The sequence below is a fragment of the Engystomops pustulosus genome, chromosome 9 (genome assembly GCF_040894005.1).
Source record: "Engystomops pustulosus chromosome 9, aEngPut4.maternal, whole genome shotgun sequence".
NCBI lineage: Eukaryota > Metazoa > Chordata > Amphibia > Anura > Leptodactylidae > Engystomops > Engystomops pustulosus.
In genome coordinates, this window is record NC_092419.1 from 52950082 (window position 1) to 52970402 (window position 20321).

The 20321-nt window shown below is 43.1% G+C and overlaps 1 protein-coding gene across 1 annotated transcript; it reads left to right on the plus strand.

The window, feature by feature from the left end:
- Nucleotides 1-7375: 7375 nt before the first annotated feature.
- Nucleotides 7376-18012, plus strand: LOC140077012 (uncharacterized). The gene is made up of 3 exons (XM_072123852.1): nt 7376-8247; nt 12793-12974; nt 13892-18012. The coding sequence occupies exons 1-3, from the start codon at nt 7605-7607 to the stop codon at nt 13913-13915; spliced, it is 849 nt and encodes a 282-aa protein (XP_071979953.1). The 5' UTR covers nt 7376-7604; the 3' UTR covers nt 13916-18012.
- The last annotated feature ends 2309 nt before the right edge of the window (nt 18013-20321 follow it).

Here is a 20321-nt window from a genome sequence, read left to right on the forward strand (position 1 = left end):
TGCTGCACAAGGCTAGCAACTTGGACAACTCACCACCATCTTGCAACTGTTGGTGACCCAGCACCAGCATCAAGTGCCTGAGGTACCTCCCGGTGTTACAGCTGCACTGTCTACTGCTGAGCCCAGGCTGCGACTCTCCATGCCCACCAAGTATGACGGAGATGCCAAGCTATGAAGGAGTTTTATTACCCAGTGCTCCATGCATATCGCCACAGAACAGGCTAAGGTAGCTTTCATTATCAGTCTTCTCTCCGGAAACTGCACTGCTGAACTTACGCCAAGGGGATTTGTTTGTTGGTGACTATGTGGTTCAGTGACTACATGGTTCAGTTCCGCATCCTAGCTTCTGTGCTTGCCTGGATTAAAGTGGCCTTGGTCGTCACCTTTAAAAAAGGACTTCCTGGACAGATTAAAGACACCCTGTCTGTACGAGACCTGCAGTCTTCTCTGAGTGGTTTCATCACCCTGGCTACTAGGATTGACATCTGTTTCTCAGAGCACTTGGAGAAACAGCATCTCTAACAGGCGCAGATCAGGACCCATCTTGCCCCACTTGGCTCCTGTCTTACAAAGACCACCTCTGCCGTCCGTGTCTGCTGCAGAGGAGCCCATGCAGGTGGAGAGAGCTCGCCTGACACCTCAAGAGCGCTCCAGACGAAGACAGGAGAATCTCTGCCTCAATCGCTCCAGCCTGGAGCACTTTCTTGAGACTTGTCCACTCCTCCCTCAGTGTCTGGGAAACGCACGCCCCTAGGATTCTTGGGAGAAGTGTCCCTAGGTGAGAGCAAAGCTTCTTCATGACTGAATATACCTGTTCTACTCAGCTCGGGAACAGGTAGCCAGTTTCAAGTTTCTGCCTTTCTGGATTCCAGCTTTGCAGGAAACGATGTGGATGCTGCCCTGGTCGTCCAGTATCATCTTCCTGTGGTCCACCTTAAGCAACCGCTGGTCATCTCATCTGTCAGTGGGCAGAATCTCTATGATCCAGTCCGGTACTGCACCAAGCCTCTATGTCTGCAAGTTGTGGCATTGCACTCAGAGAGACTGTCATTTCATGTGCTCCCCCGTTCTACGTCCTCAGTGCTTTTGGGACTGCCATAGTTACAGCATCACGCACCGGTGCTCAACTGGCAGACTGGGGAAATTCTTTGTTTTGGAACGGAATGTCAGTCTCGCTGTCTCGAGAGCCTCCATCCTGTGGCTACTATTTATTTTTCGGTATCTTCCAGGCCACTGGTGAGTCTTCTCAGAGAAGCAAGCAGAGTCTCGGCCACTGCACTGTCCATAAGACAGTCCCGTAGAGCTGCTGCAGGGCACATCTGCAGGGCACAGGACACTCTGCAAGTTCGGGTGTATCCAATGTCTGTGCCTGAAACAGCGGCTATGTCAGCCTATGTGAAGGAGAATCTGCAGAAGGGGTTCATTCATAAGTCTTCTTCCCCTTCTGGTGCTGGATTCTTCTTCGTGGCCAAGAAGGATGGTTCGCTCTGTTATGTATTGATTATCACGTCCTTAACAAAATTACAGTGAAGAATCATTACCCACTACTTCTGATCATGGAACTTTTTGACCGCATATGCGGAGCCAAGGTTTTCACCAAAGTAGACCTACGTGGTGCGTATAGTCTTATCCACATTCGTGAAGGCGATGAATGGAAGACCGCCTTCAATACACTTCGAGTATCTTGTCATGCCATTTGGACTCTGTAATGTACCAGCTGGGCTCCTGAAGATTTAATTTTCTGAGACTTGCTTTATACCTGTGTCATGGTTTATCTAGACCATATCCTGGTGTTCTCCACAGACCTTGAGTTCCATCAGGCCCATGTACGGCAAGTTCTCCGGCGCCTAAGGGCCAATTGCCTATATGCCAAGCTCGAGTAGTGCCAATTCCACCAAAAGAGTCTTCCTTTCCTCCGATACATCATCTCTAACAAGGGACAACAGATGGATCCTGCCAAGTTGCCTGTGGTACTTCAGTGGCACTTTGTGCTATCCAGAGATTCCTGGGCTTCGCTAATTACTACCGGCAGTTCATTACTGCATTTCTCCTCCCTTGTGTCTCCCGTTGTGGCACTGACAAAGAAAAATGGTTAACCTAAGCTGTGGCCTCCGACGTATGAAGAAGCTTTCTCCAAGCTGAAGTCTGCCTTTGCCTCTGCTCCTGTTCTCACCCGGCCTGATACTTAAAAAACCTTCCTGATAGATGTTGACGCCTCCTCGGTGGGTGCTGAAGTCATTCTAACCCAGAAAGGGTCCAAAGGTAAAAACCTTACGTGGGGCTTTTTATGCAAGACCTTTTCAGCCGCAGAGGGGAATTATTCCATAGGTGATCAGGAGCTTCTGGCCTGAATGGTGTTATCTTCTGGAAGGAGCTCATCATCTGGTCTGTATCTACACAGATCACAAAAATCTCCTATACCTCTAGACCGCTCACCGTCTCAATCCACGGCAGGCTCGTTGGTCCCTTTTCTTCTCCCGCTTAAACTTCCTGATACATTTCCATCCAGCAGAGAAAAATGTCAAGGCTCATGCTCTTTCTTGTGCCTCAGATGTTATTAGGGAAGAACCAACTCCTTCACATATTGTGCCTCCTGAATGGCTAGTTGTTGCCACTCCTGTGGACCTATGGCAGTTTCCTCCTTGCAAGAGATACATCCAACCGGCTCTCCGGAAAAGGATACTGATTTGGGGACATTGCTTTCGTGTCGGCTGGGCACCCTGGGGTGCATAGATCGCTCTGATACCTCGTTTCTACTGGTGGCCAGATCTCGTCAAGGATATATGAGACTTTGTAACAAGTCATCATGTCTCAAGCCTGCAGGTCTGCTCCTGCCATTGCCGATACCCAGTTGCCCATGGAGTCACATAGCCATGGACTTTGTTATGGATCTTCTGCCATCTTCTGTTAATACCGTCATCTGGGTGGCCACAGACACGTTTTCCAAAATGTCCCACTTCTTTCCTCTGCCTGGTCTACCGTCATCTCCTCGTCTTGCCAGACTGTTCTTCCTCCACATTTTCTGGATTAATGGACTCTCTCTACACATTGTCTTGGACCAATGGATCCAGTTTCTTTTCCGGTCCTAGTGTTCTCTTTGCAGCCAAATAAAGCTATATTTCTCCTCTGCATACCATCTGCAGTCTAATAGATAAGTCTAGAGGGTTAATCAAACTCTGGGCTGCTATATTTGCCATTTTGTCTCCGCCCGACTAGACCACTAGTCTGCTCTGTTGCCTATGGCGGAATTTTCCTACAAATTGAACTCTGAATTTGCCGTCTCTTCTCTTTTCTTCATTGTCTATGGACAACATCCACACACACCTCTTCCTCTTTTTATGGCTTCAGCTGTTCCTGCCGTGGAACAATTGGTTCAAGATCTAAAGCCCATCTGGTAGCAGACCCGTCTTTCCCTACTTCGGGCGTCTTCTCAAACCAAAACCCAGGCCAACAAAAAACTCAGACCCCGGGTGATAAAGTGTGGCTGTCCTCCAGGTATGTCCGTCTGAAAATTCCTAGCTACAAACTCGATCCGCATTTCCTGGGTCCATTTGAGGTTTTAAAGCGCATCAATCCTGTGGCTTATAAGATTCGTCTTCCTCCCACCTTGCACATCCCAAACTCCTTCCATGTCTCTCTTCTAAAGCCTGTCATCCTGAACCATTTCTCCCAGCAAGTACCTACTCCTGAAGCTGATTCCACCAATGTCTTTGAGGTAAAAGAGATCCTCGACATGAAGTCGGTTAGAGGGAGACGGTTCTTCCTTATCGACTGCAAGGGGTTCGGGCCAGAAGAGAGGTCCTGAGAGCCTGAAGACAATATTCTGGACTGTTCGGTTCTTTAAAGGTTCTTTAAGGCGAAGAAGAGGGGGAGGCCAAAGGGAGGGGTACTGTCACAGGTGCCCCTGTGACCCAGGTCTAGGGAGCACCCGTGCTCCTCCTTTTGACCCTGCATGCCAGCAGCGGCAGCTCTTACTTTCCCTGGCTCCAGCAGCGGTCTCCTCGCTCCGGCACGCATGTCCTTTCTAGGGCACACATGTGCCGGCTTTCTTAGATTTAAAGGGCCAGCGCGCCGATGATTGCCACTGGCCGGCCGTCTTCCCTTTTAAATTCCCAGTTCCTTCCTGTGCCCACTGCCCCATCTTTGTGCCTTGTACCTCTGAGAAAGTGTTCCTGTATTTGTTGCTGAGGTTATTCTGATTATCTGTTGTGACCTCGATTCCGTTACTGACTTTGATTCTCTAATGCCTGTCCGGACCTTCTGCCTTGTCCCTTACTCCGCTCCTGTGCCACCTGTCCTGACCTCCTACATGACCACAACTCTGCCTCTGCTTCACGATTCTATACCTTGCCTTGGCCACCACCGTGAGCGCAGTTGCGCCTGTGGAGCGAACTGGTGGTGTCCCGCTGCAGCAAGACCAACCCACTTTGCAATGGGCTCTGGGGAAAACCAGGTGGCATTTGGACTCCGCTCCAAGGTGTTGGCTTACGTTATGGCTCGCCGTGGTTCAGTGGGTCCACTACCCCCTGACATAGGTTTACATAGGTTTTTATGGGTGACTTCTTTATTTCCGGGACAAGCTGTACTTTTTTTTGTATCATGTTAGGGTAAATGTTACTTTTTTATCACTTTTTATCCTTTTAATTTTTTTGTGTGTTATTGTAATTTTTCTTCAGCGACTAAACAAAAGTGCGAGCAGGCACTACCAGAATAATATTTTTGTAAGACATCCACGCATCCCAATAAACTACATTGTAGAAAAGAGAAAGAAAAGTTGGATGCGAACACAGGATTAACCCCTTAAGGACGCAGCCATTAAATAGCTTAAGGCTAAGCCCATATTTTGTATTCTGACTTGCGTTGCTTTTTATGGTTATAACTTTTGAACACTGTTACATTTTAGTGGTAATTTTGGCTGATAAGTTTTGTGTTTATTTACAAAAAAAAGAAAAAATGATGAATTTTTTGAAAAATTTGCCATTTTCGAAATTCGAAGTCATTGCGTTTTCAGGCAGATAGACTTACCACCTAAATAAGTTGCTGAATTACATTTCCCATATGTCTACTTCATATTTTTATAATTTTTGAAATATCTGGATCATTTATTTTGACGTTACGTGAATAGCGATTTTTTCGGATTTTCAGAATTGACTATTTTGGGGATAAATACAGTTTTGAATAAAAATTTTACATATTTAGCATCAAAACGACCCTATGTATCAACTCATTTTCAAATATACACCCCTCAAACTATCAGAAACAGTTTTTAGGAAGATTGTTAACCCCTTGAGATTTTCATAGTAATTGAATCAAAATGGAGGTGAAATTTAGAATGGTCAAATTTTGTCGGTTATACGTTCATTTAGCCCTAAAATTTACACATTTCCAAAAGATAAAAATAGAAAACCCACCATACAATTTGTTCTACAAGTGCGGAGTTCAGACACCCCTCACATGTGGCCGTTACTTGTTTTATGGGCGCACAGTGAGGCGCAGAAGGGAAGGAGCGCCCTGCAGCTGCCAGGATTTTAGTTTCCTCATTGGCCCCTTTTTTAGGCTATAACATTTTCGTTGTTTTCGTTATTGGGGCCATGCTATGGCATTTTTTTTGCGGGATGAGATGCTTTTTCCATTGCTACCATTTTGGGGTTGGTATACCCCATTGTTGAAAATTTAGGAACTTTTTTTTGAGGGCAGGAGTAGAAAAGCATCAATTCGGTACTGGATTTTTTACTTCTTTTTTTCCTGTGTTCACCGTTTAGCCTAATAATCATGTTATCTTTATTCTATGGGTCGATATGATTACGGGTATACCAGACATGAATATTTGTTCTTACGTTTCAATAAATTTGTCAAATAAAACCCTAATGTGGGGAAAAATCTATAATTTTTTCATTGCCATCTTCCAAGTGGCATAACATTTTTACTTTCTTGGCTACAGAGCTGGTTGATGGCTTGTTTTTTTGCGGAAGTTCTTGTACTTTACACCAGTATTATTCTGGAGTACATATGTTTTTTTGATCACTTTTTATTGCAATTTTTGTGGGATTGAATAGGTAAAAATCATAATTTTTGGAGGGTTTATAACAGTTTTTTTTAACAGCGTTCATCGTCCGGGTTCAATAATGATTTGCTTTTATTCTACGGGTTGGTACCGACATGGTGATACTATATATGTGGGGTTTGTGTTATGATTTTGACTTTTTTTTTAGTGTTATATGTCCCACCATGGGAAATGCACAAGCAATCATCTGATTGCTTGTTCATGATAATATCCTGCAATACTCCTGCAATGTATTGCAGGGTATTAGCAGTGTCAGTCTATACACTTGCATAGGCTGACTGCAGCATTTAACGGGTTAAGCACCTGGGATCAGAGCCCACTCCGATCGCGGGTGTTACACTGGGGTGCCGGCTATATGTTACAGCTGGCACCCCGTGTTTTCCGATGCCGGTTCGGCTCAAATCGTTTTTTATTCTGAAGTTTATTCTGAAGTTTATTCAGAAGTTTTTTATTCTTTGTAGTCCTGTGGTCATTGTGTTTTGATGAATTAATAATTGTTGTTATTGTTTAATCCTGTGTTTGCATCCAACTTTTCTTTCTCTTTTGTACAATTTTTCTTCAGCGTTCACTGTATAGTTCAATTACAATTCAATTGTATTACAGTTCAATTGTATTGTAAACATTGTTATGGACATGGTGATACCAAAAATGCAGCGTTTTGTGGTGATCTTTTAATGTGAAATTTGATTTGTATACAGTACCTGATGGGGCATTAGGGGATCATCACTGTTAGAGTGTGTTGAAAGCACAGCAGCCCTGGGGTCCTGTGTGCCATGGAGGAAGTCAGCACCTCTGTTCCTGGCACATAGGGTGCTGATCAGAAATGTAAGTACCAAGTACTGCCATATAGACGCCATGGTTAGCATGACCGCAGTGTCTATAGGGTTATGCAGGATCGCGAGTATTGCAATCTAAGCTGTTAGTGCGGGAGCTCCTGCAGCAATTGCAAAGGCTCTGCTTCTGAGCATGGGTGATCGCTAAGATGTACATGTATGTCTTGATGCAACAACAGACCACATGCAAAGTTATGAAAAATATATGAGGCCTAGAAATTGCTGCTCACAGTTTACCAGTATTGTCTGAATATAGTAAAATACTGACATGTGTTTATTTTGTTATTAAAAAGTTCTATTACATGGAATAACTTGAAACAGTTTCCAAGGTGCAGCAGTTTTAATCATATAGCTTTATTCCGTATATAGAATTTCCCGCTGCCCAGAAAATAAAATTCTAGATATGTCATGAATTTTATACCTCATAAAGTTCAGCTACATGTACAGCAGCTGCTTCTTGAAATGTTCTCTCACATCAACCCAACCCATTGTCTGTCACGTGCCTGTGATGTCATCTAAGGTCTCTTCAGAAATAACAGTCTGGCTGTGGAGATTGAAATGACTCAGGAAGTTGCTGAAAGAAGATATTAACCTGTTATGATTCGGAAATGAAGGACACTATGCTTTCATCTGTAGAGGACATGGACAAGTAACCTGTTATAATCTATTGTACGTACATATATTGTTTCTTCATACAAGGAGTCACCATGTTAGATTTCTTCAGGTCTAGAAAGGAGAGAGTGCGACGTGCTAACATTCGGGAGAGGAAAGCACTGCACAGTAAAATCATGGATGCTGTTCACAAAAAGAATCCAGAAGAACTACGTTTGTTATTAACTAGTGATGAAGTCCAGAAAAGTTTTGAACGAATCGGTAAGGGTGTGCTATTTCGATGCCTTAACTGTGCTGTGATGGGCAGAGATTCAGAATGCGTGGAAGAAATATTAAAAGCCGGAGCTTACCAGTGCCGTGAGGAGTTTTGTAGACCTCTGACACGTGTAATGTATTTAGGAGAAGACAGACTCCTTCAGTTGCTGTTGAAGTATGGAGAAAGTCCTGATTCTGAATGGGAACTTCCTCTGTTCTTGGCAGTACGGAGAGCAGAGCTAAGTATGTTTAGAACGTTGCTACTATATGGGGCTGACCCAGATCACAACATTTCAAAACCTCATTCCAAATATGTTTCTCCATATACTCAGTCATTACTCGGATTGTGCCTTGCCGAAAACTATGAAGAAGCATTTGTGAAACTTCTCATCGCGTTTGGTGCCAATATGTACTCACCCGAAGTACAGAGAAGTCTTAACAGTGCCGATAATGATGCTGCAAAACTTCTACTCAGAGCAAAGGGTACATATATAATTGTCTTCCAAATATGTGAATTTCTGTGTATCATTTCTTTCCTTATTCCATCTGAACTATTTTTTCTGTCCCATCTGTGTCAGTATCCTCCTCTATCTGTCCTAGTATGTTAAGGATTTGTTGAGATTTACTCCTATTCTGTCATCTGGCAGTCTGAACTAGGCTCTAGTGACTGATAAGTACCACAACCTTCACTTTGCAAGAGTTAAAGGGAACCTGTCAGTGCAATTTGGGACAGTAAACCACCCACAGGTCCATATGGATCAGTGGTTTAGTGTCCCTCAGCCAGGGAATTTGAAGTGACCTTGGAAAAAACTCTGAAAGTGGCCCCAGACTGTGGGCAGGGTCAAAACAAGTAGGTATGACCATGTGATATGGGTGGAGTTACCAAACTCCATACAATTTGCTGATAGATGGTACTAATAAACATGTACAGCGCAGAGGAAGAGACTCATACTGCCTCCCCTGTACAGGAATAAAGCTTCTTTTTTAAAAGCACTTAATACTGCCTTATATATACAAAAAAAAACTACTACAATACCTTCTCCGATAAACAAGAATGTAACTACTAAAATACTAACCATAAGTAAAATATACTATTATTCTATATCCTATGTACAAGAACATAATACTATATTATTTCCCCCTATGTACAAGAATATAACTACTATAATACTGCTCCTATGTACAAGAATATAACTACTATAATACTGCCCCCTATGTACAAGAATATAACTACTATAATACTCCCCCCTACATACAAGTATATAACTACTATAATACTGCCCCCTACGTACAAGAATATAACTACTATAAAACTGCCCCCTATGTACAAGTATATAACTACTATAATACTGCCCACTATGTACAAGAATATAACTACTATAATACTGCCCCCTATGTACAAGAATATAACTACTATACTACCCCCTATGTACAAGAATATAACTACTATAATACTCCCCCCTATGTACAAGAATATAACTACTATAATACTTCCCCCTATGTACAGAAATATAACTAATATAATACTACTACTATGCCATATACCACTGCCAGCCAGTCCTAGCCCCCGGTATATAGCCAGCCAGTCTTCTGTATATAGCCAGCCCCGGTATATAGCCTGCCAGCCCCCAGTTTGTAGGCAGTCAGCCCGCAGTAGATAGCCAGCCAGTTCCCTGTATGTAACCAGCCAGTCCCCAGTATATAGCCAGCCAGCACTCAGTACGTAGCCAGCCAGCCCCCCCGTATAAAGCCTGCTCCAGTATACAGCCAGCCATCCCCTCTATATAGCCAGTCCATTCTATATAGCCAGTCAGTCCCCAGTATTTAGCCAGCCTTCCCCAGTATACAGCCAGCCCCAGTATATATCCAGCCGTCTATATAGCTAGCCATCCCCAGTATATAGCCAGTCCGCCCTTGCCCTCAGCCCTGTTCTCTCGGTGCCTGGGCATTGCGGCAAGTAAAGGCACCTCATAGTACACCTCGGCTTTAATGCGCAAGTGGCACATACACAGTGTAGGTAGAATACTGTTGTGGAATCCCTTCACGCATCGCGATAGGAGGCTGCCTGGTGGGATCTGAAGATGTAAGTCTGATGTGTCTCATTGGGCTTACTTCTAGTTAAACATTATATTATAAACATTTTTTTTAATATGATTTTCCCTACATAAAATCCTTACACAGGTCAATTTGGTTTAGGGTCCCAAATGGACCTGACAGGTATTCTCTGTGTGCTTATCATTGCTTGCTCTTTCCACCTGCGGCAGGGACTATCCTAAGTGTTCAGCATAGGCTTAACTCTTTGCTGTTCAAACTTCTGTCAAGCCTTGTTCACAATTACTCTGTTTGAGTATTTTGTAACCTACTAGTAACTAATCTCTGGCCTGTTTGTCGTGTTCAGTGTGTGCACTGAGACATAAGGAGGAATCGTCTTCTAGTTTTCTACCCCCTACTTAGGGGGACTGGGCAACAGGATGGGGCAGCTGGGAACTGGATTTAGTACCAGAACCCATTGTCTGTGTCCAGGGCCTCCATCATGGGTGGGACTGTGGGACTGGGTGGGACTGTGTTCAGGGGCCCTCCCGTTTTCCACTCACCATATAATCTGCCATCAGTCTGAGAACAAAATAAAATTCTATACTCACCTTTCAGCATCTTATGCCCAGCCCCACGACTCATAACTATGCATAACTATGACACGGCATATGGGCCGCGCAGGCCCATGAGGTCATGCAGCCACAACCCCTCAGCGACATAGTGATGTGCTCGGGCCGGAAGAAGAAGAGCTAATGGGTGGGGGGCATTAGATTAATGATGGTGGCGATTTATGTAAAGGGAGGCATCTGGGGTGGACATTTGATTAAAAGGGGGCATCTGGGGTGGACACTTAATTGAAGGGGGCATCTGCTGTGAACTGGGGGTGGCTGACTGTGGACTATGTACTGGGGGGGAAGCTGCGGAAAAAATAAAATACTATATACCAGTGATGGCGAACCTTTTAGACACAGAGTGCCCAAACTACAATCAAAACCTACTTTTATGTCGCAAAGTGCCAAGATGACAATTCAAGCAGTAACCTATTGATCTCAACTGTATCATAAGTCTTAATTCTATTGGCGTACTGAGGACACAAATACAATAGATTGTAGCTTCCTTCCAGGGTCCCCTGAAGAGGAAAAATCAGGGGACCCAGAGCAGGAGCTCTGACCATAATCCATCTCAGTCCATACCTTCTTGCTTCTTGTGTCGCCCTGGCTGACAAGGAGGAGTCGCTTTAAAATAGTTTTGGACCGAAGGATGAAACCTTGAGTCATGTCTAGCAAATTCTGTGCTAGGGTGAAGGCCTGGTGCCCACAGAAATGTCTCCAAGTGCCACCTCTGGCACCCGTGCCACATGTTCGCCACCACTGCTATATTCTATACTCTTCTCGGCATCGGGCTCCGTCTTCTCCTCTTCTGGACACATTACTATGACATGGCATATGTGCTGCGCAGACCCTGACGTCCACGCGGCAGCGACACCGCAACATCATAGTGATACGCCTGGGCCGGAAGGAGAAGACGGAACTTCGGGGCAGGGGACAAGAAGCCGAAAGGTGAGTTTAGATTTTTTTTCTTTCAAGAGGGCTCTGCTGTGGACATTACATTAATGATGGGGGGGGGGGAGATCTATAAAGGGGGCAGCTGGGGAGGAGATTAAATCAAAGGGGGGGCATCTACTGTGAACTGGTGGGGTGACTATGGACTGGGGGTCCAACTGTGGACTGGGGGGGCTATCTATATACTGAGTGGGCACGTGCAGAGGCTATCTATATGCTGAGTGGGCACTTGCTGGGGCTATTTATATACTGAATGGGCATGTACAGGGGCTATCTATACTGAGTAGGCATGTGCAGGGGCTATCTATCGACTGAGTGGGCATGTGCAGGGGCTATGTATATACTGAGTGGGCATGTGCAGGGGCTATGTATATACTGAGTGGGCATGTGCAGGGGCCATCTATATACAGAGTGGGCATGTGCAGGAGCTATCTATATAAAGAGTGGACACAAGCAGGGGCTATCTATATACTGAGTGGGCACAAGCAGAGGCTATCTATATACTGAGTGGACACGTGCAGGGGCTATCTATATACTTAGTACAATATAACTCATGAGGGAGCTGTATATAAAATTACCTTGAGGGGGCTGTTTATTTTGGGGAACAGGAAGTGTTTAGTTTCTGTATTTTTAATGCTGCCACATGAGTTCACTGCAAAGAGGCCCATTGAGGCTCTGTCGCCCAGGGGCCTACCGAAACCTGGAGCCGGCCCTGTCTGACACACTGTCATTAAACTTAATAAGTAGGTGGAACAAAGTTAGGCTACATTCACACGACATTGTGACCGTAGCACGTCAGGCACACGTAAGACGAGGAGGTACACTGCTCACCCCCTCCCCACAGCGATGTATGGCGCACAGTGCCGTATTACGAGGAAAGATAGGACGTGTCCCATTGTTGTCTAAGGGGACGTATATACGTCTCACATATGGCCGTGTTAATGTAGCCTAAGAAGAGCAGGTTCACATCTGCACTTGGGGCTTGGCAGGCATCCACAGGGCTTTTTCATCCAGTAAATTAGGGGGACTTTAGTCAATGGGGACTACTGGTCACCATTATGACTCCCAATAAGGGCTTGAGTTATTTAATAGCTCTGCTCACATAACTGTGCTCAGACTGCATCAGTGGTTTTAACCTATTAACCCATGTTACTCATACAGACTATTGCCCCGACAGAAGGAAACACTAAAGATAATATAGAACATTTATTTTTATAACAAAGAAACATACACAATAGCTATATTTACAAGACAGAGTAAGTTTATTTTGCCTTCAATGGGTTCTCACAATGAAGATGAGTGTTAATTTTAGAATTCAACAACTTCCTTTAGCAATGTTTAATTTTTTGGACTAATTATATTTTTATTTTGTTTGTATAATTATTTCACAAATTACAATTTCCTCCTGACTCTGGTCTTCTCTCCTGCACAGCTCACCCAAGACCCTTGAAGTCTCAGTGTCGCATCTCTATAAGAAGGCTGCTGAAACAAGTGGGGAAGCTTCTTCTGATTGGTCAGCTGGAAATCCCAAACCAATTGGTGGCCTACTTACAGTACTGCAATGAGTTGGACTATCCAGAGAAGCTGCCTCGATACTTTGAAGTAAAAGCTCAGGTGGTTATTATAGTTGAGCTCCAGTTAAGCTTACTTGGGCTATGTTCACATTAAATTTTGTGCTATACATTGTAAGGGCACATCTGGCAGTTTCCTGCTTACGACATATGGCACAGACATATCCCACTACAGTGAATGTGGGGAGAAGAGTGAATATTGACAGCAGCTGGTGATTGGCTACTGCCAATGTTAGGGATGTTTCCCCAGTGATGTTACTGTCCTTGTATGAATAGTGACATGACCGCCACCCTCCCCCTTCTATTTATCCGTAGCTTGCTACTTCTTTCCATCCTGTCCGCTGAGGCTATACCAAAAATATGATGTTAACCCAGCCTTAGTGTTATACTAGAGATTATCTCAATTCATTGCATGAACCCAGGGGTATCTTCACCAAACACTTTTATGGAATCTCTCCCCCCCCCCCCCCCACCAAAAGCAGTTCTCTCCTGCTCAGGTACCTCCTGATCTTGTATGTTTAGATGTAGATTATACCCAATATAGCAATAGTTATGACTCTAAAATGGTTAGACCTCATTCATAGGTGTCATAGGTTGGGATTTTATATGCATTTAAAAGAAATTCTGAGTGCACAAGCTCAATCTGATGTTAACCAAGTCCAAGATCAGGAGTACACTACTTTTACTGCTCCATCGGCAGCATGCTCATACAGCTCAACTTCTGGGAGTCACACTAAAAACCTGTTCCGATCAGATATAGAAGAACTCATTTGTATTTTCCTGGCGGGGTGGGATGGGGGGCTTATGTGAAAGTATAGGCTATGTTTTAGAAGATCTTACACTTCTGTTATGTATCTATTAGTACCAGTAATGTATCTATTAGTATTATCACTTGTTTTTATTTCTGTTTCTTTTCTAGTTAACATCACCTACAATAATGTCTATTTTTTTCTTTGACAGTTTTGTTGTACCCTAGGAATATAAGGACGCTAGGAAGTGGATATCCATTGACAGCCCTGGGCATCCATTTTGAAAAGAGGAAATGATGACTTCAATACCAAAGAGTCCATTCCCTATTGCGATCATCTTACAATATTGTCTTTACCTTCTCTTGTAACCGTAACTGTATTAATGTGGACCGATCTGAGTGGATTACCCCAGGAGATGACGATCCCGGACCTGATCCCTTACAATATATAAATTATAAACCAACTTTTTTTTTATCAAGGTGAGATTCCTGAAAACAAGTTCTGCTTATGATAACCTACGTGTATAGATATCACAGGGACACCCGCTGATACAGTTTCTAATGAGTTCAAATATTCTAAAGATATTCTAAGATAATCTAAAAATAGAAGATCAAAAGCCATAGAGCTGTAGAGAAATGCATCTCCATAATCAGGGGTATAAGGCCGAGAGGCTGGGCCCATAGCAGATTTCTGCACGCCGTCCTTCTTCCCCTTACAAAATATATATATACATTTTTGTACAAACACACATATGTATACACTCATACACACAAATGTATGAAGTCAGATATAAATTTAGATATTCAAAGTATGTACACATCAAATACACACACACATACTGTATAGTATAAACACATTGGGGCAGATTTACTTACCCGGTCCATTCGTGATCCAGCGGCGGGTTCTCCGATGCTGATTGGGGTCCAGCCGGGATTCACTAAGGTAGTGCGCTCGATGTCCACCAGGTGTTGCTGCTGTGCTGAAGTCCGCTGGAGTTCACTATCCTATGCTGGGTGCAGGTAAGCGCGTGTCAAGTGACACTTTTTAAAAAAAATATGGCGTTTTTTCCAAATCCGTCGCCCCTGATTTCCGTCGCATGCATGCCGGCGCGACGCGACGTAATCCGATCGCGTGCACCAAAAACCCGGGGCGATTCGGCGCGAAACAGTAATATTCAGGAAACCCCGCGGAAAGACGCGATTCGGGCCCTTGGTAAATGACCCCATTGTATACTCATACACATACATATACATAGACATACAGTATATACACACCATATATCAACATACAAGCATACAAGCATATAGCATATACACACTATACAGTATACACATACACACAACATAAACACGCATACATTTATACACTCATCCACACATGTATATACTCACTGTCAGGAAGTCTTTTTTATCCCATGGGGGTTTAGAGGCCACTTATATAATTCCATGCCTCCCAATAGCTGTAGACCACATTGAGGAAGTAGATGGCAGGAAGTAGAGATGACAGATTCCTAATGCCATTCTGCTGTCCCCTTCTCTGACATCTCTCATCTGAGCTGCTGCTGTGTACTGTCGAAGATGTGTAGTTTTAGAACGTGCTGCATTATATGTTTGAATAGGTGAACAGTCTCCATTCTTTAATGTGGTAGGTTGGGTTGCTGGGCCCCCTGACATTGTGTGCCCCGTAGCAGCTGCTATGGCTGTAACTACAAACAAAAATCCAGCATAGTCTAATGCTTTAATCACAATCTCTTAAATCTGTCCCCTACCTTTCATTAGCCAAAAAACATGTTAGTGAACATTTTGGAACAGTGGTGTAGAGTGTATAACTGCAGGATCATTTGGGAAAAATATGGAAATAAATATACAATAAAGAAAATGTTCTTATCTATAATAATGTCTACACAGCAGGACTACTGTGTCCTTCATCTGTAACATTCAATACTGCATGTATTTATACACAGCACTTTATATACACACACAATGGGAGAGATTCATCACAAATTTAAAGGAAATCTTCTGATCTACTGTCATGAATCCACTAAATTAGTAGATCCAGACGGTAGATTCCCTCTAACTGACTCATCCCAATACACCATTTACTATTTTCGTAAACCTAACCTATATCACCCTTTTCCATCTTCATCCCATCAGAAACTTCCCCTTGTCGTGTGAACAAGATACTTGTTTACACATAGCGTTGATCTAAAACACATTTATGTAAAAGCAATTTAAAAAGCGATATTACACCGCATTTACATAAACGCTATGTGAACGCAATGTTAGTCATTAATGCATTCACACACTTTTCATATATTTTAAGGCTCATTTACTAATGGTCCGAACGCCGCACTTTCGTTGGGTTTCCCAAATATTTCTCTTTTGCCATGAATTGCCCTGGGTTTTTGGCGCACACGATCGGATTGTGGCGCATCGGCGCCGGCTTGCATGCATCAGAAATCAGGGGCATGGCCGTCGGACAACCCAACGGATTCGAACAAACTGTGGAATTTAAACAAGGAAATGTGTCACAAGATCAAGCACTCACATGCACTGGGAAGAAGAAGGTGAACTCCGGCGGACCTCGGCGCAGCAGCGACACTTACAACGGGACTGGATTGGGGCAGATTTACTTACCCGATCAAGTGGCGCTTTCTCTGCGGTGTATTTAGGTCTTCCGGCGATTCACTAAGGCAGCTCCTCCGACGTCCACCAGGTGTCGCTGCTGCGCTGAAGAGCATCGGGACGCACTGATTCGGTGGTTTCTCCGAATCTGTCGGGTTATCGTTCGGTCACGCCCCCAATTTCCGTTGCGTGCATGCCGGCGCCGTTGCGCCACAATCCGATCGCGTGCGCCAAAAAACCTGGGCAATACAGGGAAAATCGGCGCAAAACGGAAATATTCGGGTAACATGTCGGCAAAACGCGAATCAGGCCCTTAGTAAATGACCCCCATTTTGTTAACATCGCATTGATTTAAACCATGTTTATGTAAACGCAATATGAATGCAGTGTTATACTGCATTTACATAAAGGCTACGTGAATGCATTAGTGGCCTGCATTCACATAATTTTCATTCACATCACATTTACAATGTGTTAACATCGCATTGATTTAAACCACGTTTATGTAAAAGCAATGTGAGCGCAATGTTATACCACATTTACTTAAACCCAATATTAGCCTGCATTCACACACTTTTCATTTACTTTAGTTTCCTTAACAAATAACAAATAAAAAGTTGAAAAATTAAGTAATTCTTGTGTAAATCCCAATGTTACTGATAATGGTATAAAATGGCCTGGGTCACTTAATAGGGTATAATCTGGCATTGGTCAAAGTATATTGGGGGTATCATCTGGCCTAGGCCACTTTATCCTTGGTTATAGTCTGGGCTGGACTCCTGCATGTTACATCGGACCCTTCAGAAACTCCTGTTTCCTTGTCGGCTTCTTTGAGCCAGTGACATGTTGTGGGCTGTGGAGCCGCAAACACTGGTGCAGATCTGGTGCTACTCAGGGCATGTAGCCCCGGGAGCTCATAGCGGCTACTCCATGTCTCAAGTAGGCTCTACAGCTAATAAACATAGAAATAAAATAAACAGATTCCCGACAGTAGATTTCCTTTAACCCCTTAATGACGCAGCCTGAAACGGCTCCAGTGACATTTTTAGCGTAAAAAATAGCGTAAGTGCCTGTTTAAGGGCAATAACTTTTCTTTTTGCATTCAATCTTAACAATTTTCGTGTTTTTTTTACCTGCACACATAGAGCTAGTTAAAACGTAATAAAAGGTAAAACATTTTTTTTCAGTTTTATTTTTATGCTGGGTTAAAAGTGGAAAAAAGGCTTTTTCTTGTAATTTATAATACTTATTTTTTTCAAATTAACTCAATAAAATGAATTATTAATGAATTCCCTATTTTGTTTTGGTTGTTTTGATATATAATATGTTGGGCAAACGGGGCGACTATGGCAAGGGAGTGTAGCAAGGGTTTTTTTTTTATTAAATGAGGAAATGCAAATGTATTTTTATGAATATTTATAAATGTTTTTTGCATATGTGTGTTTTTACTTTGTATATCCCCTATGAGATCATAAAAGACCCCTGGTAGTGGAGGCACTCAACGCAATATTACAAATGGAGGAACTGAAGGCTAGTGATGAGGGAAAACATGACCTTTTCCATAAAACATGGAGTTCCTGGATCACTTTTAGAACCCAACCGGCTACGGAAGCTTGGCTAAAGGCTAGCAATCCCACACCCTAAAGTTCATACCTCTATGCTTGTCATAATTTGCTTTAATTGTCAGTGTGAATACTAAATAAAATCGTTATTGAACCATAAAAGACCCCTGGGAACATTTTCACTTTTTTTTGTTATTTTACTTTATTCATCCCTTATCACTTTTTTTACACCTGTGACTAGGGATTCTGATCAGCGAAGTACTGGGTCTAACTAGCCTAAAAAAAAACTAAAAGAAAACACCTCCTTAGTCATAAGAGCAGCAGACAAGGGACGGAGGGTCGTTCTCCAAGAACGATGCGACTACCTCAGAGAAGCACATAAGATCTTAGGGGACAAGGAGTACTATATCAAACTGGCCACCAATCCTATCAAAACACACAAGACTTTTACAATATCCTCATAAAGGAGGCATTCAATGGCAAGGTATTAAATAAAAAAGAAAATAACTTTTTGTCTATACATCATCCCACCATACCCACTTTTCATCATTTGCCTAAGATCCATAAAAAGTTAATAGACCCTCCCGGCTGTCCAATCATCTCTGGCATAGACTTATTGACATGTAATCTGTCCCACATTTAAAACTTTTATCTGCAACCTATCGAAACTACACTACCATCCTATCCGCGTGATTCCTCTAGACCAGTGATGGCGAACCTTTTAGAGACCGAGTGCCCAAACTACAACCAAACCCATTTATTTAAATGCAAAGTGCCAACATGGCAATTTAAGAGGGCTGCACCTCCTTGCTCCCCGTGTAGTCACATGGGGCGGTTGGAGTTCCTGTTCATCCACACAGAGCACAACTGGTCTCCTAACATTTAATATTACAAAAAATATATTGATGATCTGTTCCTGATCTGGAGTGGTGAAGAACAAGAGGCCCTAAATAAGAATGATTGGGGCCTAGAATTCACAATGAACCTTGATAAAAAGCAAATTGTTTCTGGACCTATTACTTACTCATGATGCCCAAGACCGGAATCTCATGGAGAGGGCTCGCGGGCCGAAGATGGCTAAAGGCTTAGAAACCTGCGCCTCTGGTAAATCGTTATGCAACTTTCTGTGTTTCTTCGTCTCAGTGTCATTATCATTTTTATTGTGCATTTTAACTTATCAATTTAGCTGAAGTTATTGTACCCACTGTCCTATGTATTTTATATGTACTTTTTTATGTCTAGAGTTTTTTTATTAATTCACAAACGCCCTGCAAAACAAGACTTCCCCAAAACAAGGCTGCCTGGGAAATTCCAGTTTTTTTTACATCATTATGTTTGTAAGCACACTGTTAACTATGTAATTTTATGCCTGATGAAGGCTCACGTACTGAGCCAAAACGCGTTGCATCTGTATGTATTTTATTCTTTCCAACAAAAACCCTAGAACTCAATTCCCGAGTTGCGGTTTATGTGAACCAACTGAGCGCCGGAACTCCTGTCCTACACTGGGTACCTCCATTATTTAGACCGAGCAACTGTGGTTAAGAGCTTTAGACCTAGCCATCACTTGACCACTGAGTCTATGGAGCCGGCGGCAGTGCCGGCTCTGCTACTCTTTGCATCGCACTACTTCAGTGCCATGCTGTGAGGAGAGAAGGGAGAAGCGGTAATAAATTACATCTCCCTTTTCCCTAGAGCTGGAGCAGTAGAAAACTAGTCAAGTTAAAACTGGATTACAGAATTCTGGTGCAGACAGCTTGATAAATCTCCTCCTTTATTGTTGTCAGTAATAAAAATAATAATGCTTATTGAACCAGTCATCAGCCGCCATCTTATATGCAATATTATCACTTAGAGTGATAAGTAATAAGAGTGATAATAATAACAATAGGTCAATGTAACTGCAGAGAAGCCGGTAGATTGGTATCTGGTGTTTGCTGGATACCAGATGGGAGGCGTACACAGTGTAGAATAGAGTTGAAGTTTCCTGCAGTTAGAGAGAGTGATAGGCCTCCCTAAAGAGATTAATTTTAAGAGCATGTTTGAAGCTTTGGTGGTTGGGCATTTGTCTGGGGGAAAGGGCATTCCAGAGAATCTGTGCAGCTTGTCCTAGAAACTTCAGCATGTTCAGGTTCAGGTTCAAGTTGAATTAGAGAGTAATCTAAGATCACTGGCAAATCAAAAAGCATGGGTTGGGCATAGACTGAGATGAAAGAGGAGAGGTAATGAGGTGCCGTACTGTGCAGAGCTTTGTGGATAAGGGTGATTCGTTTAAACTATATTCAAAACCAGTCAGGCAACCAGTATATTAACTGGCAGAGACAAGAGGCATCCATGTAGTGTCTGTACTGAAAAACAAGTCTGACTGCTACATTAAGAATAGATTGTAGAAGAGAGAGTTTAGTAAGTAGAAAACCGAAAAATAGGGAGTTGCAGTAGTCTAGACAAGAGTCAG

Excerpts from the sequence above, each read along its gene's own strand:
- LOC140077012 (XM_072123852.1), top strand. The coding sequence starts at position 7,605 with ATGTTAGATTTCTTCAGGTCTAGAAAGGAGAGAGTGCGACGTGCTAAC. Across the intron at positions 8,248-12,792 it reads ACTTCTACTCAGAGCAAAGG|CTCACCCAAGACCCTTGAAG; the intron begins GTACATATATAA and ends TCTCCTGCACAG. Across the intron at positions 12,975-13,891 it reads ACTTTGAAGTAAAAGCTCAG|TTTTGTTGTACCCTAGGAAT; the intron begins GTGGTTATTATA and ends TTTCTTTGACAG.